This window comes from Helicoverpa armigera, chromosome 22 (genome assembly GCF_030705265.1).
Source record: "Helicoverpa armigera isolate CAAS_96S chromosome 22, ASM3070526v1, whole genome shotgun sequence".
In the NCBI taxonomy this organism is placed as follows: Eukaryota; Metazoa; Arthropoda; class Insecta; order Lepidoptera; family Noctuidae; genus Helicoverpa; species Helicoverpa armigera.
The window spans coordinates 5001-26889 of NC_087141.1; the positions used below are offsets into that span (position 1 = coordinate 5001).

Sequence of the window (21889 nt, forward strand, 5' to 3'; positions counted from 1 at the left end):
GAAAATTTGAGAGTTTTCATTTAAAATATGCTTTTATTATACCTTTAATAAACTCTGGTAAATATAATTATAATTTGAAAGGAAATAAAATCTAAGGTAACATCTTTGAACAAACTAAAATATAATAATTAGACTTGCAATATAGTTATCTACTAACTACTTGTAGGTACTTAATAACAATAAGAAAGTCTTCATACTCATATGTGCAGTAATTGACACATAACTTATGTGCTACCGACGCTATGAAAGTAATAACATATTATTAAAAAAATACCTAAGGTAAAGTTTGTTTAAACCGTTCAAATTGAAAATCAACATTATCAAACTTCAAGTCAAACATTGCCCTCAACAATATAAAACTCTTATAAAGTGGTTTCATAAGTAGGTACTAAAACACATTTCCTGAAGCGCTTCAGGCATTTTATACAGTTATATATTTTATATAAATACCTAGTATTTTTGTGTGTGTGTGTGTGTGTGTGTGATGAATGTGTGAATAGTTAGTGACAACAGCCGTGGGCCTTGGGCCTTGGCTTTGAACTTTGACTTTGACAACTACGACATTGACTAACTTTGACTTTAGCAATTTTGACTTTGACTACGACGTACGACGTAGGTATAAACTTCCTAATATACTCCCCTTATGTGCTCCTCTTATGTACTTCTTTATATACTTCCTTATGTACGTCTTTTTGTACTCCCCTTATGTACTTCCTTATGTATTCCTTATGAACTCCCGACCAGTACCTATGGCAAGAAATAAATAGGGATTTTACCCTAAAAAACCGGCCAAGTGCGAGTCGGACACGCGCACGAAGGGTTCCGTACCATTATTTATAAAACGGAGAAAAAAGTCACGTTTGTTGTATGGGAGCCCCACAAAATATTTATTTTATTCCAGTTTTCAGTATTTGTTGTTATAGCGGCAACAGAAATACATCATCTGTGAAAATTTCAACTCTCTAACCACGGTTTATGAGATACAGCCTGGCGACAGACGGACGGACGGACTGTTGAGGATTACGAGGTCTTGCAGGAATAAAAGAACTGTAGAAATACTCAAGCTACGGAGAAATATAATTTTGGTGCACACAGTACAATGCATGACCAGCAAGTGACGACAACGGTGCATTAATGCGCCTGCTTAAATAACACGAACTTCATTAGGCCGTCGGAAACGTGTTGCTATGAAGCAACGGCTAGGCGCTTCAACACGGACAGAGGAGCGAAAACAATAGGGTGTCGTTTTACCCTAAAAACGGTCGAATTGAGAACCTCCTCATTTTTGGGAAGTCGGTTAAAAATGAAATAAGATCGGTTTCCTGGTCCAGCATGGTCCGGCGAGGCGGCTGTGTGGCGGTGCGCGCGCAACACGCGGCTTGGCGGCCGCCAGTCTGCACGCGACGCCGCGCCGCTCGCACGCCGCCGCGCGCCGCCCTCGACACGCAGTGTACGATACTAGTTTGTAAGTTTTCGAAGTCGAGTAACAGTTGTGAGAGAGCGCAGTGCTGGGATGAGCAGTGACCGCGCGGCGCGAGTGCCCGCGTGCAGTGCGTGTGTGTGAGGTGCAGTGCTGCCGGCACGGGGGCCGCGCGCGCTCGGCGCCGGCCCGCTGAGCACCAGCCGAGCTGCAGCGCGCCAGCTTCCGCCACTCGCGGATGTGAGTGTCTCACTGACTCACTCTACTAACGGTCTATCAAATCTTTGTTTTGCCGTTATTTATGTAACTTCTATGACTTAATAAGACGACCCACTGACCTTCGATTAATCTTAAAGTGGACATCCACATTAAGAACATACCATATCTAGGTATCTTTTGTTTCGAGGGAGATTCATGATTCATTCATTCATTCATGAACATAAAATAATTATTGATGACATGATCAGCTGTTTGTCGCTATTTCCCCGCGTCCAGAGATGCCTTCAGTCACTCGGGAAAGTTGTAGCTTCCTACTGCGGCTACAGAATGTAGTAAACAGTAAACAGTTTTAAGCCAAGTGCTACTCATAAAATGTATCGTTATAATAACAGAATTATAAAAAGTGAAGCAAGTATATATTTGCGTTAGATACATTTATAGTGAAAACGCCACAGTCAGAATTCCTATATCTTTAACCCGCGCAGGACATAGTGCTGTGGTAATAACTAAAAAACACTAAACGCGCCGAGGCTGTATGAATCGGAGAGAGTTCTTATTTCCTGACAGCGTTTGCACAAAGCTCAGATAAGCTTAGTTTAGCCGCGAGATCATTTATTATGCCAATCGCTTCCAATTGAATTGTGGGGTGTACGGTTGAGAAACAAATCTAATTGTCCTAAAATCAGTTTCCTAATTACAACAACTATTATAGCATTAATAGTCACACGAGACCCTGTGCATTTGGAACTCTCGGTGGCTTAAATAATTTCTTCAGGAAGGGCACCAGTCACAGCTTGAGTATTGGCAAAGATGAAGAGATTTTATGAGTACAGATAGTAGATCAATTTCCGAACAAGGTGGCTCCTTGTACTTCTACTACATGTGTTACCTATTGTATGAAACAAAGCATAATAGCTTTTTCTGTTATTTGTTTGCCCATTTTCGATTTACTTGCGAAACGCTTAGATTCTGCGATAAACTTTAAGCTCTTGCCACTACTTGGGTCACACAACAAACAATACATCGGGTGACACGGTAGCTCCGTGGATATGAAACGACTATTACCGTGTATCTATAAATATGGTCGTTTTGGTTCCCTTTCCAAGACTTCAACAGTGTTGGTTATGGTAGGTGCCGTTGCATCGTTCTTGGGAAGGCAAAAATGTTTACTATGGCTGCTTATTCCAAATCCCTATCCATTTCCCATTAGATCAACGAAATGAATACTCAATAATTATGAAATCAACATAATCGTAGTTTTTGAAATCAGCTCGTCAGCAGAAAAAGCTGATGAATCATCAGAACTCGTAGATGATGTCCCATTGCAAGAATATTTCAGAAAGTGGATCCGAAACTAGAAAGCGAAGAGCCATGGCCCATGACTACAAATGCATTTTGTTCAGACTGATATAAGCTCTAAAAAACGGAATTGACCTTTGACTTTGACCTTTTTAGGGTTTCGTACCCAAGGGGAAAAACGGGACCCTGTTGCATCTGAGTGTATATCACGTCTTGATTTAACAAGGAACCCGAACGTCTGGTTAGTTGTATTAAGTGATCACGCCTACCGTACGTTACTTGACGTACAAGAAGGCGCCTGACCGGCAGGTGGGTCTTGTGGCGTCTCAGCTCCTCTTTGCTTCCTCCGTGGATCTCTCGTTAGATCGACAAAGCATACGAAAGTATAGCGGCTTGTGTTACTTGTAACGAGTTCAAAGCCCACATACTGGCTACTTTATATATCAGGTTACTGCCACAGTTAACAAAACATACCCTTCAGCCTTCTAATAACTTATAATAATGAAAATATTCGATATTTAAGAACCACCGGTAAAACCAGCTTTCGTCTATTCTATGGCTTCATTTGCTCGCGAGCTAAGGTGTTACAGACAGACAACCAATGAAGCGGTCAAACGTAGGCAAACAATCGGTCAAGAGCGGGTCGGGCTACATTCTGTGGTGGGTTCTGTAGTTTCTCGATAGCTCATATGTAACTATCCCGACCCCATCAACTCAGAAAAACTGTCAACAGCGTGAATAAGCCCAAAGTATCTCTCGGGAAATTGGGATACTTACTAGGTAAAACTAGACGGGATATTTATTTTTATTTATTTATAATACTTTTTGCACAAACAGTACCTACAATGGCGGACTTAACGCCTTAGGCGTTTTCTCCCAGTCTACCTTTGGGTGGTGGGGAAATAGCAGTGCTAGGTCCAGTTTTTCATATAGTCTACATGCAAAGAAAAAAATATATATATAGAATATATGGATAATAATACATAAACATTACATTTTTTTTCAACTTTCGGAGCAATTATACTTCCAAAAATATATAATAGCTATTCAACAATATTTCACACGTTAAGGTAAGAATGAAACTAAAACAATTTTCCCATCTTTAATTTTACCAGTTTGTCGGTGTGATTGATATCATATTGGTAGCAAATCAGCACTCTAGTGCTAACGGTCTCTGAGATAATCCGCGGACGGAAGGGTTCCTAGAAGAATACAGGACTCTAAAACACCACTTTTTGCGTTGGGGGTTAAAAATCGTACCCGATGTTGAAATTGATGTTTGCATTAGACATAATCATGCATTACAAATGCCCGATTGTACATGTAGCATGTAGGCAACGTCTGCTTTGCGGCCCTTTCGACTGTCAGCATGAAGAGTATTGCGGATGATTGCGACTCTAATTGTGAAATTGTATTTATTTAAGTTTTACAGGATGACGAGCGTTTCGGTACCCTGTCCAACAATGTTGATTATAGGACCTACCAATTACCATTGAGATAATCTACCTAATAGATCTTAAAAAATATTTACTATGACGACCAGTCCAGTATCAAATCTTTGTGTATTTAACGTGACATCGACGAATAGAATGTGCAATGTTCATAAATCATCAACGTAGATGTAGTTCTTGAATCCAACTATATCGAATATAAATAAAATTGGTAAAGTAGCAGGCAGCTAATTGAGGCAAGCCCTATCGTTTTTACTATTATTCACGTAAATTCCTTTCGAATGATATATCATAGTACTGTAATACACTGTTGGAGCGTGTACCAAGTCCCATGCAACTTGTGCATTGTCCTTGATGACTTTTGATAATAAAAAAACTAAAAAGTAGAAAATAAATAATAGTTTAAAAAAACTAAAAACACGCTTTTTATAGAAAACCGAACTAAAAAATAGAAAATAAATTTTAATGAATTTAAATTAAGAAAATAGTGTTAAAAATTTCAATGAATATAAATTTATAATAGTGTGAATACAAAAAAAAAATCGTGGGGTGCATGGTGTCAATAGTTATAAATATTTTATTGAAAGATATGAGTAGAGTGATTTTAATTTCGATAATATCTTAAAAAGCACCCCACGCTTTTTTTTTTGTATTCACATTATTATAAATTTATATTCATTGAAATTTTTAACACTATTTTCTTAATTTAAATTCATTAAAATTTATTTTCTATTTTTTAGTTCGGTTTTCTATAAAAAGCGTGTTTTTAGTTTTTTTAAACTATTATTTATTTTCTACTTTTTAGTTTTTTTTAAAACTATTATTTGTTTTGTACAATTAAAATTCTCTTTAGTATACAAAAATTTGACAATATTAGAGAAAACGTCTAAAGCAAATAATTTAAGTTCAAACACGAGGTAGTTGACATATTCAGTTGTCGAGTTCCCTCGACTTTCTCTGGTCTCCATCATCAGGTCAGCTCCAAACCTTCACTGTTGCAAAGGTCTTGTCAATACAAATAATTTAAGCCCAAACACGAGGTAGTTTACATATTCAGTTGTCGAGTTCCCTCGACCCTCTCTGGTCTCCATCATCAGGTCAGCTCCAAATCTTCACAGTTGAATAGTGCTTTTAGGCGTACACCTGAGCGCCAAGTTTTTACCCTACGTATGCCTACAACTTTCGAAGGTTGCCCTCGATTTCTCAGGGTTTCCATCATCAGATCCTAACCTGATGACTATGGGACCAACTGGCAGCTATTCCGAGTCGAACAAAAAAAGAATCGCGTAAATCGGTCTATAAACCTCGGAGTAATCGATGTGTATGTGTAACCTCCTCCTTTTTGGGAAGTCGGTTAAAATGGAATAATTTTATCAAATTAGTGTATTGTCATCGGTCCTCAATAAATCTACAAAGTTTGAACGAAATCTGGCCGTTTAAAGTGGGTCAAAATCGCGCCCAAAGAAGTCGGTTACAAACATACAGGTGAAGCTAATAAAAAGCGTGTAAAAATAAGTCACTCATGTTTCGACAGCTAGTAGTAGTTACAATATATTACACATCATCTGTACTATGATTGACTTCCCAAAAAGAAGGAGATTATCAATGTCTACATTCTGTTAGTTAGAGTTTCGTCGAAAAGTTAAAACGGAAACCAAAGGGAGATTTTCTTTTTAAACGGTTTTTTGAGAATAAATAGTTCCCAAGAAAGTGATAGATGGCGTTTTATCTAAACGAATTAAACGAAGTGCATGAGAGAATAGTTTTTTTTCGTGCAATCTGAGTGAATTAGCAATAGTATTGTTAAATATTATTAGTTATAACTATTAGGAGATTTTATTGTGTTATTTAGTGTTAATTTTTTTTTGTAATTTTGGTATAGTTATTTTGATTTCCAGTTTTGTTTTGTTTTTTTTTTTTTGTGTTAGATTTAAGTAAATTTAAGGTATTATTTTGTATTTGTAGCTATTGTGGACACCACTATCGAATTGGTTAAACTGTGAAGGTAGTGTGTATATATAATTAAAGAATAAATAAATACAATTCATGAACCGTGATAGTAACACAGTTGATCACAGATGATGTATTTCTGTTGCCGCACAAACAAATACTAAATACAGCAATTAATTTTATTCAGTGCGCATTCTTTATCAACTTATAGTTAAATAAAGTTGATAGATACGTACTTATATTTTTATTTTGTTGTGTTTTAGTTCAAAAAAATATTTATTGATGGCGTAAGATGTTTATTTTGTAACCGATTGTACGGTCGCAGTCGTCACAATACACGACGCGGGCGGTAACGCGAAACCCGTTTACTGACGCGAGCGAAGCTCGGCGCTCGTAAGAATAGTTAGTGGCCATCTTTTGCTGATTTTAGGGCGGATAAAAATATGAAAAAATACGGATGATGAATACTGATGTTCTGTTATTGATTCTGAACATCGGTATTTTTTGCGCCTGTAGTAATCCTGAAGTTATAACAAATATAACCCATACAACAAACGTGATTACTGCAACGGGTAGACGCTAGAAATTTTAATATTCTCAGAATATTGAACATATTACTTATTTTAAAAGAAAATAGAAATACCTCAAAATGATTTGGTAAGTAGCCTTAGAATTCAGGGCTTAATTGCAAGTTCACCCACTAATTATTCCCAAAGCGATACACTACAAAAATATTTAATATAAATAAGTAAAGCATTTCCCAATATGCCCCATCAGTTCAAATAAAAATGTTAAAGAAAATTGAAGTACCCAAGGCTGCATTCTGCGACCGCACGACGACCGAGCTCCCTTCGGAGTCGCACGAAAACAGTTTAAAAAACCCGACGCACAGTTGATAACCAGAACAGTGATTTTCAATAACTTTATTAGCTGAACCAAAATATAATGAAATATATGTAAATAGATAGAATGTGTTGCGGATGGCACTTTAAACTGTAGGTCCCGGCTGTCATTAAAAATCCTTGGCTGTCGTTACGGGTAGTCACAAGCCAGTACGTCTGACACCAGTCTAACCAAGGAGTATTGGGTTGCCCGGGTAGATGGGTTGAGGACGTCAGATAGGGCAGTCGCTCCTTGTAAAAGCACTGGTACTCAGCTACATCCGGTTATACTGGAAGCCGACATAGTTGGGAAAAGGAGGATGGATACATAGGTACAAGTGTAATCATTATTATTTGATTCACAGTGTAACTGAGCTTTCTTATTATAATAAAACAGTTATTAGTAAAATACAAAAATCTCGCCCTGTTAATATTTTGTTTAACTGTCATTGCATTAATCGAAGACAGCTTTTGACAGAGTTACAGTCCAGTCATTAAGAAAAATCCTTGTGTATGAGATTAGTTCTTAATATGAAGATGCGAAAAATTAACAGCCTTATCGTGCCGACTAAACAGAGTTACAAAGGTCAAAATTGTATTTAGTTAAATTCAGATCACTATGAATGTATTTTATTTTTTTGGTTCATCAACGATTGTTTACACTGATGCGGCTAAAATAACATTATAATGTAACTTAATAATAGTGTAACAATCTCTTATAGATAAACTCAGCATGCATTTAAAGAAAACGATGTTATACACAGTGCACTAATATTTTAACTTCAAATTAAACTAAATTAACAAAAAATCATAATATGTAAGCAAGACACTGAAAGAAAAGGGGAACAATTATTTAAAATAAATCAAAAAGGAAACAAGCTAATCGGGCAAATATTTGAGGAACGAGGTTTTTAGCTTCCCAATCCTATCAAAGTTTAGATCAATTCGGTCGCTGCAACACTATTCACAACTTTGCATAATCTGGCAATTGGAGAATTAGCACCTAGTACAGTTTTTCTAAGCGGCGGGTAAAGCGGTGTTATTGGACGGCGAGGAATTATTGAGGGTACATGGAAACTTACATAATGTAATAACTGGGGGTATGAATGTTGTGCGTTATTACTTTACATTAAAACATTGCATCGTTGAGGCGACGGCGTTTGTCTAGGGTGATAATGTTAAAGTGCTTCATAGATGGCACACGAAACGCTTTTGAACACGTTCCAGACGCGAGGAGTGCGTGGCAAGTGCGGCCGCCAGATTACGCTGCATTATTCTAATATTGCGCGAATTATACTATTGTAAAGTATTTTTTTTGTCTTATAGTCTTTAGGCTGTCTGGCATTTCTTACGATTACGACGAACCCGAGCATGGAAGAGGCATTTTTTATTATATTGTCTATATGTGGAATAAAGGTTAATTTACGAACAAAAATTACTCCTAGATCTCTTATTGAATTAATTTCTTCAACTTTTACCTAGTTGATGTAGTAATCTTGTTTAATTAGATGATGTTTTCTAAAGAATACTAAATGGTAACACTTACTTGTATTTAAATGCATTTCGTTAGCTTGGCACCAGTCAACAAGCCGTCTGTGGATTTAAAGATTCCCGAAAACAGCCTGGTATGTCGTTGATAAAAACATTAAATAAAACTGGTCCCTGAGGCACGCCAGATGAGATATTTCGTAAATCTGATTGAAAGCCGTTGACAACAACAAGAAAGAATCTATTCGAGAGATATGAACTTGACCATGACAACATCATTCCTGTAATACCATAAGCCTCTAATTTGCTTATCAGTATTCCATGTGAGACTTTATCGAACGCCTTACTTAAATCAGTGTAAATCACGTTGGCTTGGTACCCAGAATCTATGGCTTTCGCAACTAGCTCTGTAAACAGTATCAGGTTAGTAATTGTTGATCGAGAGTTGTATAAATTGTTTGAAAAATTTGTTGAAATATGTTTCCTCAGATAAAAGCTAAAATGTGTGGACTATAAAGACTTGTATCGACATAGTAAACAAAACAGATTTGTGCACTTTATGGTTGTGGTGGAGGTTTAGGCGACTGTCTTTAGGGTGATATCTGTTACCCTAGTCTCTCGTCTAGTCGTAACAAATATTGATTCAATTTCAACAACTTTCTTTTATTATTGGCTATCGGTATGTCGTCATCACTTTGCCTCTATTACTCTTCTCAGTTTACTGTATTTATACATTTCCAAAGTCAAGCAAAAGTTGTTTATTACTCACAAAAAGTACAGGTAAACAACAGCGGGTGACTCAGTATATTATTGTAAAGCATGTGGTTTGCGTGGCAGGCGGCGGCATGCGGCGCCACAAGAAGTACGCGGTGCGCTGAGCGCCGCGCGCCGCCATGCTGCCGGGCGGCGCCGCGCCCCCCGCGCCCGCGTGCTGCCGCTGCGCGCACCAGCGCCGCGCGTCGCCGCTCACGTGCCTGGCCGTCTGCTTCCTGGTGCTGTCCTACAACCTGCTGGGCGGCTTCCTGTTCCTGGCGCTCGAGGGCACGGCGCCCGAGGAGACCGCCGTGGCCGCCTCCCAGCCCGACCTGGCGCGCCCGGCCGAGGAGCTGCGCGAGCGCACGGTGGAGCGCCTCTGGTCCATCACGGAGGACCTGAACATCCTGTACAAGGAGAACTGGACGATGCTGGCGGCGCGCGAGCTGCTGGACTTCCAGCGCGCGCTGGTGGCGTCCCTGCGCGCCGAGCCCGCCCCGCCCCCCGCGCGCCTGCCCGTCGCGCGCCCGCTGCGCCCGCGCTGGAGCTTCTCCGCCAGCTTCCTGTACGCGCTCACGCTCATCACCACCATCGGTGAGTCACCGCCACCATCTGCTGCGGCCAACATTCACACGCTTCATAACTCTACTACTGCTCATAGCTGTATAAAAACTTACGCACTACTATGATGTGACTGCCTCGTTGGTCTAGTGGTCGCAAGCGCGGCTGCTGTGCCAGAGGTCTCTGGTTCGATTCCCGGGTCGGGCCGAAATCGCTATGTGGGTTTTCTTAAACTTTCACAAAGCAGCCCGTAGTCTGGAAGTTGGTGATTGATCCATCCGTGCATCGGTGAGCACGTAAATGTCGGTCCTGCGCCTGATCTCTCTCCGGTCGTGTCGGATTGCCGTCCCATCGGGTTATGAGAGTAAAAGAATAGGGAGTGCACCTGTGTCTGCACAAATGCTCGTGCACTATAATATGTCCTGCGCAGCTGGCTGATCTCCTTAGATGAGAACAGCCGCCGTGGCCGAAATCGGCCGTGGACCCCATTACCATTACTATGATGTAGGTATAATCTACAATACTGTTTCAATAAGTTTCATCAAAATCAATAACATATGTACATCCCAAACTTTTGCCTGTGTAATGTTGGTCTGATTAATTAGATACATAATGTAGTTACGTTTGACAGGAATGAGACAATACAAAGAACCTTTATTTATTATTGTAAGCCGTATCATATGGCATTAAGCATTAATTGCTACCGGGGCCGGATGGAGTAGGTCTTGCAAGGAAGTTAAAATGTACGTTAGACCGAGCCTCGTGACACGCCTGATCGAACAGGAAGATTGAAGGATTTAATGCCATTCACATGTACACATCACGTCCTGCAACTTAAAAATGATCTAAGACGTAATACTGCTTCGTCCGATTCCGCGGTAACCTTAACATCCGGGCACGTGTTCCAGAGTCAAAGTCAAAGTCAAAAGTCAAATCATTTATTTCATTTAGGCTTTCACAAGCACTTGTGAACGTCAAAAAATATAAATAAAGTTGATTCTAGTTGCCCATTCCAAAAATAGCTTCCTATGGAGAAGAACGGGCAGGAAACTCCATCCAGCTTGCGCCCACTCGTAGATGATCACAGAATTTCTAAACAGTCCTTATAATTATATTTTGCATAACTAGGTGGCATAATAAAATCCTATGATTGACATAGATGCATGTTACCCTGGCAGGGCACGGCAACGTGACGCCGCGGTCGCCGGCGGGCAAGCTGGTGGCGGTGGCGTACGCGTGCGTGGGCATCCCCATCATCATGCTGTACCTGTCCACCATCGGCGAGGCGCTGGCGCGTCGCGTGCGCGCGCTGTACAGCCGCGTGCTGCCCCGCTCCCGCCCCGCCCGTGCCCCGCGCCCCGACCCGCCGCGCCGAACGCCCTTCCAGGCCGCGCTCAACCTCGACACGCTCAGCGCGCCCGCGCACTTCACGTGCCGCGACCACACGCGCGTGCCCATCCTGCTTAGCTTACTGCTCATCGCGCTCTACATAGCGCTAGGGACCGTAGTGTTTCACTCCACGGAGCGCTGGACTTGGGTGGACGGGTGTTACTTCTCGTTCGCGAGCCTCGCCACCATCGGCTTCGGCGAGCTGCGGCCCGGGCTGCACGCCAGCACGGTGTCGGCCAAGGCGGAGGACGTGGCGGTGGGCGTGTGCTGCCTGTACATACTGGTGGGCGTGGTGGTGGTGGCCATGTGCTTCAACCTGGTGCAGGAGGAGCTGGGCGGGCTGGCGCGCGGCGCGGGGCTGTGCGCGGGCGCGGGGCGCTGCGCCGGCCGCGCCGTGCACGCGCAGCCCGCCGCCGACGACAAGCTGCCCGTGTCCGTGCTGTCCTGACACCGCGAGACGGCCGACTCGGGGCCGTCCGTAGCGTTCGCCGGCTGCGACAAGCGCCAGCAAGTGACGTTTAAGATAGACTCTTTGAACCCGACGAAGTTCAATAGTTTGCCGCGGCGCAAGTCGTCGCATTACGGCGAGGAGAGCTTCAGCCGCAACACGCCGGCGCGGCGCTCGGCCGGCCACGCCGACCGCTGCGTGGAGTACTTCGTGCCACGCAGCCTCAGCGAGTTCAACCTCAGCGGCGCCGGCGACCTGTGCGACCTGGCGGCGCTGGGGTCGCGCGCGCGCCTGGCCCCCGCGCCGCCCCCCGGGGGCGGAGGTGCTGGGGGCGGCGGGGGTGGCAAGGCGCGCGACAAGATGGTCACGTTCGAGGACGACCGCGGCGCCGGCAAACTGCTCGCCGATGACGTTTTCATGTGACGGCGACGTTTGCTAGATATAGACTTGTTGGTTTGGACATGGTTTGTTATATAATAAAAAATGAATTTTTGCATTACCAGTGGTGTTTTATGTAAATACCTCCGAGTACAGTGTTTTTGTTTAAGTTCTATAAGTGCAATATTAGTGCTGGACCTTTTAAGATAGTTTTGTGAATGCAAATATGAAAACGTCACATACGAATGAGGTATCTCTGTGCTAGTGAAGCTAATGATGTGATCTCTGTAGGAAGCGTGCCTGTAGTCAGCATGAGGGAATACTGCGCAGTCGTAAGTATGATGAGTATACACGGGTGATAAAACTTATGATATCTACATTCACAAACACGTCAGCATTGAGTGCAATGCGGTGCTCAGCTGACAGATATGCTTACATTCATTTGTCATCATGTTATATTGCCTGAAGTAGGCAGGTGGGACTCTTGTCCATTAGAATGATTTACCTTGAGAGTACAGCCTTGGACACAGGAACTCTAGCGATACAACGCCTTATCCCTGTATGCACCCTCCACGAACAATCCGATGTCCGTTGGTCGAATACTCACGACAAGCATGAATTAATACTGCTGGCGACTCAAGGAGGCGCACTCTGCCAGAACAGGACGTCACCAAACTCTTTGAACAAATGTCTTTGTGAATCACTTAAAATACTGTAGGTAGGTATTTGAATATTGTTGGTGCGTGTGGGAGTTGTTGATCAGTAATCAGTGGCGGCACAGCTCAGTACATACACATGAACGTGCAGAATGTGAGGAGTGTCTCCCAACCACTCTGCCGCCGGGTGACTCGCGCTCAGCTCAGCGCTGTTTGTGTACTTTACTTGTTTGTCGCCTGAGCTCTTGTTTATTATTACCTGCAATAATAGAGTCGTCGATATTTATGTAGTGTTTATATAGGTACTTAATTACTGCGGATTTTAATTAAAAAATGGTCTATTTGCCTTACTAGAATAATATAAACCCCTTACTATGTCAAAATATCTCTAGTAAGCGAATCAACAGATAAGTTACTAAAATCCGTCTTTCCTTCCATCCATAATGGCCATTCGGTTGTCCTTCTTTGGACGTGGGCTTTCTCCAAATCTTTCTATCTTTCATCTTGTGCGGCAATTTTCAATCAGTCTCCTGGTCCACTTGAACTGCTCCATTCTGGCTATCCTTTCGGACGATTTCTGCGTTAGAAGAAATACTACGAATAAAACCTCTTCAACCTCACGAATACAAACCTACCTGTAGTTGTGTGATGTATGTGTGTTGAATGCAGACAGTGACAGAGTGCAGGGCGCACTGAGGGCGGCGGGTGCGGGACGGACTGCTAATGCATTTACATATAGCGGCGGGCAAGTTAAATTGCCGACATAAATTTTAAATGGACTCGGTAACTGTTGGGGCGCGTGACGTCACGCGAAGTTGGCAGCACTCAGCTAATGCGCGCCGCCACAACATTACAAGTTTGTTCCGCCGTCTCACTCGCTCATTGCGAGAGTATCGTGTATTCACTATGTCAGCACTCGGAGCAGCCAGGGAGTATGGCGCGACCATTTGATTTACCCATTACTTACTGGAACTAATAAGTATGTTCCGTATTGTTATGGCTCCTTCGTGGAGCGCGTAGCACGCTCAGCACGCAGTGCCAACGTGCGAGCACACGCCACTCAGAGAGCTCCGCGGCTGGTATGGGTGTGTACTGCCATTGCCGAGCATTACTGTGTAATGTTTATATCCCCCCCTCTCCCACCTCGCCTGCCCTCTCACCGCTGACGTTACGCTTTATTGACTATAAAGATAGGATTACTCAGCAAATGAAGTGCGAAAGAGTCGAAATGTTTGTGCTCATGTTATAGTAGGTCTGTAATGCACAGGACTGAAAAAGGATGTCAAGAAGTATTGTACAGGGACTGATTGGTACCTAACACAAATAAGGTTATTTTTTGAGATTAAAGTATCCGTTAGGACTGGTCAGAGAAGCACCATTGAAAGTCAGAACCCTATTCTTGACGAGCCTCTCAAGGCTCGGATAATTTTGCTCTGCCTAATAGCCAATCTGATAGTAAATGTAGGATGGGAATATGTAAATAAGAAATATTCATGAGCTGCATAGAAGTATAAATAAGTAAGATGAATGTATGCCGACTTTACAAAGCTGCAACAAACTGTCTGTGTTCTTGTGTGTAAGGCGCGAAGCAGCTTAATGGAAAAATAATTGAATCCGCTCCGCTCAAGGAAAAGGTGAAAAATATCCAAAAGCAGTGAAGAGTCGCGTGGTAAGTAGGTACACGCTTACATCTCCCCCCGCGTCGCCCCCTCCCCCGCCGCCCTCGGCATGCCAGGCCGGTGCATTATACAAGATGTGTTCATTTCTTTAAACCGGCACATCTTTTGAGGGCGTTTTCAGGTCACGCCGCACTCCATTGTGCCTCCGCTAAAGGATTCCTCGAGCTTGTCTTTTTGCCACTGTGTGCTGGTGGCAGAGCGTGGGGTGCGGGGATATCAAAGAACGTTTCCGTCTGTAGCCAAACATTTCAGTCAAAGCCGAACTCTGTTAATCCGAGTGTCGCCACACTGTTCTACCTACCTACTTCTGGTGGAAATTCCCTATTATAAGTACATAATGCACCGTATAGAATATGGTAATTTCAAAAGACGGTGGAAATAAAGAAACTTCTGACAGATGAGAAACATTGATCTTTGACTAAAAGTCTGTTACCCATAAGATGTACTCATGCCGTATCACTTCATGGGCGATGCTTGCGAGACGATGCCTGCTTTGCAATAAACTGTGCACATTGTCCGCGGATGGTCAATTTATGAAAACATTAATTGTTTTCTGTAGAAGGCAGGTAAGTACTACTACGTCTCAGTACAAACGGAGACTATTCAATTTCGCATTAGCCGCCCCATTCCGTCGGGTTAACGGGCGCAATCTGAGCCAACCGTCGCACGGCTAATCTATTCATTTGTAATACCTACGTTTACTTTGTCCATTAACCGGTGGGCGCTCACAAAGGAGCTTTGATGCAGCCGCGCACCGACTATGTGGTGTTAATGTTGAGACGTAATCAAGTTGGCAGGTGTGACACAATGACACAAACCGCGGCTGCTGCTCACGTCGGTACTCCGAGAGGCTCTCTCGCGGGCTGCGCAGCCAGTCGACTCACCGCACAGTACACAGCACTACACACAGCGTAGTTGCTGGCCCAAGGTGCTCATAAACTTAACCAACAATGTCATCGCATTGGCAGTTAACAGCGCTAACTCATTTCTGCAATGTTTATTACACAACATTAGCTTAATGAAGCACTGCGTTAAACAATACGTCTGCCTCAAATGTTATCGACAGGTAGATCTCATCAGCTGCAACACTCACTGCCGATTGTTAGAACTATTATCATTATCTTTCCTTTTCCCACTTACCTACGTCTCGGCTTCTTGTATACTCTTCTATCTGACCTTATCTCTGTTTAGTGTTTTCTAGCCTTACCTTCTTCAACACATTCTGTCGATCGTTTATTTTTTATCCTATGCCTCTACCAAAGCAGGTTAATTTTCAAAACCTTACTCACGACATGATCATGACATTTATAATTACGCCAGTACCTGAGCAGATGATAACTAGTACATGCTTATGTTATTTTTATTTGCCCAGCACTTTGCAAACTACATAAGTATGGGTAAGCTCCCAATTGGCGGCGGCAGGATAAACAATAAAGGTGTGTACTGGGATATTTCAGTGGGATGACGGCGTATCGGAAACTGTGTCGGACCGTCACCTTAGTTGGCACTATATTTGTGAATGGCCTTATTAAATTAATGATATCTATCAACGGTCAATCATGATTGGGCGCCACCTGTTCCTTAAGTATCACTTTAAGAGTAATAAATCACTTTAAAGTTATTGTTATTCTTCACTTTGTTAGTGATGAGGGTTTCAGTGACAGTCATTTGTAATAGCCTTAGCCTCCAATAATATGTCCTCACGCGCTGTGCTGCCCTTACTTACGTACAAGATTATTGTTTTAAGTCAGGTATAAGGATATTTCTGTGCAGTTACTTGTGGACTCGTTATGAGCGACCGCCATTGTCCTGTAATTATCAATTCTGGCAATTGTAAGACTGTCAGTTCGCTAAGTTTATATGAATGTCTAAATAGATTAAGACGTTTGTCTAAGTAAGCAGGTAGCCCAGACAGGCATGAACAAGACTGAACGAGTGCACCCCACGTGCTGGACGCCTGCTGGAGCTGCAGTGTGTGTGTTCGCGCACACACTGTGTCTGTTTCCATTGTGGATAGTTCACAATACTCTTTTTTGGTAAACTAACCCAAACATGTTTGTTGTGTCCCCGCTGCCGAGGGATGCGGGCGACAGGGGTGTGAGGCGAGGTGAGGGGGAGGGGGGGCAGGATCAGTCCAGCCATGAAATTGAAACACAGATCGCTGCGCGGTTATTGCACTAAAACTCGATAGGTTTTGACGTGTGCGGCGTGTGCTGGTGCAGCCGCACATTCAGAGGGACAGTGTCGCCCGCCCTGAAGCTGTCTCTAATAGTATTCATTTAAATAAAGGCTTTCAAGTGAAATTGTGTCTACTAACAATGACCTGGACAAAGTTCCGTAGCAGTATCGCGGAAGCCTCGGCCTGACCATCACTGTAACTATACTTTTGTTTTTTCTTAAGAAATATGTGGAAGCACTCTAAATAATACTTTTATCCTTTTATATAAGCACAGCTGTCAAGAGACAATATTAATTTTTGTAAGACATTTATTTTTTGTCAGTAATCAAGTGTAATACATAGTGGGTGCAGTGCGCAAGCAGTTCGGCGACGTTACGCTGTACCTGTTTTGTTTGTGTTGCTATGTTGTGCGAGCTGTGCACAATTCTATTCCAAAAATGTTGAAAATGTCTTCTAATTATGATGTATTTACAACACATAAACTGTTCTATTGAATGTCATGACTAGCGTGTATCGCGAGCAAGTTGTTAATAATAACAAAAGAGAAGCATTCATTGAGTGCGGTCCTTTGAACTCAGTGATTATATTTTTGGGTGGTCGCGTCAGACGCAAACCACTGCGGACTCTTGACAGAATGAAAAATGTCCCTCGACGCGTTATTAAAAATTCAATTAATTTTCTTTAAATGAAAATGGTTTAATATGCGATAGTGACGAGTCACGCCCCCCCCCTCTCCCCCGTGCTGTGGGGCGCTAGTGACGAAGCACGTTATTAAACAATACGCTTTTGTGGGCGGTGTAAGTTCGCTGAAAGATTACAGTGTAATGATGCTTAGCGACACGTAACCCCCCCCCCGCCCCTCGGGCCGCGGCTCCGCGCCCCGCACTTCCTGCGGATAATGAGGCGGTGACTCTAAGGATACAATGCGTGCTCTGTTTTAATTGTAAAAAAATTACTCTTCACCATAATTATTAAGATAATTTCCATAGGCATACCTATGTACTACATTTTTTTTATATCATATCTCAAAAAAACCACTGACACTGACCTCTAGGCTGGTTGACAATTTCCATGACGCAGCGGAAGGGAGTGATTGACTCTTTTGTCTCTAACTAAGTAGATCACAAGTGCCTTCTGGACTGTTTCCGTTTCCTTTTAAAACACTACCGTGGTGACGTGTATGTCCCGCACAAGGACTATGTTACTCACTCATAAGTTCAGCACTACAGCTGGCGAGGCGATACTGTTCCTCTGAACAGTTCATGCGGAGTTTGCTGAGTAGTTGCTTAAAACAATTTTAAAAGCATATCAAAGAAGGTGCATTACATAGCAGTCCCACACCGCGGCGGGTACCCGGGGTGAGGAGAGTGGGGAGACTCAGCTCAACACAATCTAATTCCGGCGTCTCGCCGAGGCTTTTAGCGTGTCCATAATAACGCATTTATGTTTTTAATCTCGGCAAAGGGTCACAATGGAACCTTACAGCCTTTTGTCTTTTAATGTCATCTTGTTATTCCTTTTAGTCAGTAATGGTTACTTATATCTAATTGATACAAGTGGGACAAACAGTTGAGAACACGATCCTTGTTATTGTTACTGAAGACCCGGCGGGCGCTCTCCTCCGCCACGTCGCCAGGTCGTCGACTGTGCCGCGTGCGGCGCCTACTGCACGATGCTCAGCGATGTTTCTCATGAAGCAAGCAAACTTATTACGGAGATGAACAATTAGTTTTTTGTCTAAATTCTGTTGCCAAATTTTGGACCTTGAATAGTTAAGTACGTAGCGCACTGCGAGGCGGAAGGAACGCCAGCGAGCTTGTAACGCGACCTCGCGTCCGCGCGCCGGGGTAACCAAGTCGCGCACAATCTGCTTTGTGATTATTGTCACAGTAATCACAGTTAAAGACGACTTGGCTAACTTCTACAACGATACGTAAATGTCCCGCAGAGTCACACTGTCGGAAACGCAATTACAAGATCTAAAAAGGCTACAGATCATAAAGTTGAAACTGTAGCATTGACACCAAGGCTGCAAGGCAGTAATTTTGCTCAGTAGACATACATTTAAAACTTGTGTCAGTTGCGATCCACACAACAATAATAATAACAACTTTGTAAAGAGAGTGGAGCAGTATGCAGTCAAACTGACTCAGTCGGTCATTCCGACATGGACACTATTAAATAATCTGTGACTTAAGGGCGAGGAAAGCTAGACTTATTAATAAAAATATTATAATAGACTTATTAAAATAAATCACTTAGGAGTAAATAAAGAAATATATAAATAAAGAGAGAATATTAGGAAGAACATAGAGAATGTCCCTACGTACAAGGGAGTAGGCCCATAAGTGGGAAGATAGGTTCACAAAGACAAACATAAGTGAGTACATAGGGAGAGTACCTATAACATATGAAAGTATTCATACAGGGGTACCTAAGGCTTGGGCAAACGCACGGCACTGGCGGGAACGTGTCGGCTTGTCCCGGCGCACTCCTCGCTGGCAGCTCGCGGCCCGGCGAGCCAGCCAGCGCCGCAGTATAAATATTGAAGGCGTGGAACAATGCGTATTTTGACAACTTTCAACTATTTTAACTGTTTTTAAAACAACACATTCCCCAAGCTCTGGAGATGGAGCTGTGAGCTGTGATATAAAATGATTTAGTCGGCTGCCGTCGCTGGCTATGCAGGTAATGAATAGTCGGTTGTTGGCAGCGGGCGAGCAATGAATCATAAACGTGGGGTAATTTATGTAATGTGCGCCGTCTTACCTGTTTACCCTCGTAAGTTCATAAATCTGTGAATTTCATAACGCGCCGAGAGGCCCGGACATTCTACAATAACGCGATGTAGGTATGTAATCTACATACTCTTAGACCCCAAAACTAGCTGAATAAATCGAAATTTCAAATCTGTTAAAAACCGCGTCGTTGAAGACTTACGTCTTTACAACATTACTCTGACTCTTTACGTTGCTAAGCAACTTATAAAGAAGTTTCAAATCCGGCCCTCTATATATATGTATGTTACCGTAAGATTACAAATATCGTTAGATTACAATCTATCTCGAGAGATTGTAAACTGTCGAATTATTGTGAACCGTAACATCTGATTGCAATTTAACGCATTATTTTTCGCTATATTATAATCTATCGATGAGAAATTGTCAAATTGTCAACTGTCCGAAAGCTCTCTCTGATTGGTCAGTCTTTTTGTAAGATCGACCAATCACGACCAGCCGTTCTGTTCCCATGGAGTTCCCGTAGAGTTAGGAATGAAATAGAGGTGTCAGTTAAATAAAATAAATGCTCTTCAAAAATTCTTCAAGTATTAAATTTATATAAAAATCACCCTTATAAAAATACAGTTAGGTATTTTGTCTTCAAATACAAACTAATATTTAAAAATAAAATAAAAGGGGTGCTAATTAAACAGGCTTCTTTTTAATATCATTATTCGCCCCCAAAAATGTATGTTGCCTTCTAAATTACTAAGTCAGCCACAATTAATAAAGCGTCGAGCATCTAAATAATACTATCTTAGTCACGAGTTATCTTCCACTCTAAATACAACTCAGCATGATGGTTATTTTTTTGCATCTAAATTTGTAGCATGCGTTCTAACAGTAAACTTCTTAAATACTATTAAATGACATCATAAAAATATTTATTTACCTTCTAATTTTTTAACTCGTACCTACTGAGTTTTTTGTTTAAAATATAACACATCCTATACTAATTGACCCAGCATGGAAGTAAGCATGCAACATGCAGCAAGAATGACTTCTGTCACGGCTCCGGCGCTGCGTGGCTCCGGCGGTCCCATGCGAGCTTATCGTCGCAGATGGTTTTCACGCTCACCACCGCAGCTTCGGCTTGCTGGCCGGCTCCGCCGGCCAGCCTCAGCCGCGGCGGCGAGCGCTGAAACTACCTGCGCCTCAGCTCGCAGGCCGCCTCGCCCCTCCGCGCCTACGCGGTTTTGAATTGCACTCTAGGGGTAGAGCAAACAAGACTACGTGGAGTCGGTTTTGCAGCGATTCGTTTTCGTCACTAACTTCAATTTTTAATACAATTTTTTTAATTGAAGGTTATAAATGGCAATGTAAAAAAGGTAATTTTGGCCTCAGACAATTTAAATTGGACAATTATAAAAAAAGTTAAAAAAAACAATTACTTTGTCTTGTAACACAAATTAAAATGAAAAACATAAAAACCTCAAACGCAAATTAAAATAATGTTACAAATTTGAGTCTTAAAAATTAAGTACAATTTTTTTTATAAAAAATTAAACCGTCACTTATTTTTGCGTCAAAGAGCTGTGGCACCGGGGGTTTGACGTTCTACCAATCAGCGCGCAAGATGCATTCCGTTCACAATTTGACCGCTCTACATTGATAGATTATAATATAGCGAAAAATAATACGTTAAATTGCAATCAGATGTTACGGTTCACAATAATTCGACAGTTTACAATCTCTCGAGATAGATTGTAATCTAACGATGTTTGTAATCTTACGGTGACATATACAGTGAACTGCGCGGTTTCCCACCACCGCTTACAGGCGAAATATTGGGACTGTACGTAGTTTGCAAACATACATCATTTGTAAGAACCGACAAAAGCATACTTCAGACAAAATGTATATTGATAAATACAAAAGCTTTTACAATCAATAGTGTAAAGGTAAGTTTTGGTGTAGCACGCGGGAGCGCTGACGCCGCGCGCGTCCTGTCTGCACACGGGGACCACTCACTACTGTGTAGATAGCTGCAGAAGTATAACTCTGCCGAGGGACAGACTCACCACATGTTTCAACACCTCATAGCGTAACACCTATCCCACCCAAAACAAAAATGTGAAAGACTGCCAAGTTCGATAATATGGGAATGCTTCGCCTATAAAAGAAGTGAGATCTGAATAAGTACCAAGTTCCATACACATACCTCAGTTAAAAATAGTTACTTTTTAATGATGTTACCTGGCAAGTTTTCATACACCTTGTTATAAACCTACTAAACGCAATGAATCAAGTATTTAATTTTCTATTAAAACTTGCCAAGTAACATCATTAAAAAGTAACTATTTTTAACTGAGGTATGTGTATGGAACTTGGTACTTATTCAGATCTTTTATTTAGGCG

At 42.3% G+C, this 21889-nt stretch overlaps 1 protein-coding gene across 1 annotated transcript; it reads left to right on the forward strand.

Annotated features, from left to right (window-relative positions):
* Positions 1 to 1405: 1405 nt before the first annotated feature.
* On the forward strand, positions 1406 to 12358 carry LOC135118457 (TWiK family of potassium channels protein 18-like). The gene is made up of 4 exons (XM_064040583.1): positions 1406 to 1660; positions 9546 to 10055; positions 11201 to 11837; positions 11868 to 12358. The coding sequence occupies exons 2-4, from the start codon at positions 9602 to 9604 to the stop codon at positions 12280 to 12282; spliced, it is 1506 nt and encodes a 501-aa protein (XP_063896653.1). The 5' UTR covers positions 1406 to 1660; positions 9546 to 9601; the 3' UTR covers positions 12283 to 12358.
* Positions 12359 to 21889: the final 9531 nt, after the last annotated feature.

Bases quoted from the DNA above. Each gene is read 5' to 3' on its own strand.
- LOC135118457 (XM_064040583.1), top strand. From the start codon at position 9,602: ATGCTGCCGGGCGGCGCCGCGCCCCCCGCGCCCGCGTGCTGCCGCTGC. The intron at 10,056-11,200 runs GTGAGTCACCGC...TTACCCTGGCAG, and splicing joins CACGCTCATCACCACCATCG to GGCACGGCAACGTGACGCCG. The intron at 11,838-11,867 runs GCCCGTGTCCGT...CTGACACCGCGA, and splicing joins CCCGCCGCCGACGACAAGCT to GACGGCCGACTCGGGGCCGT.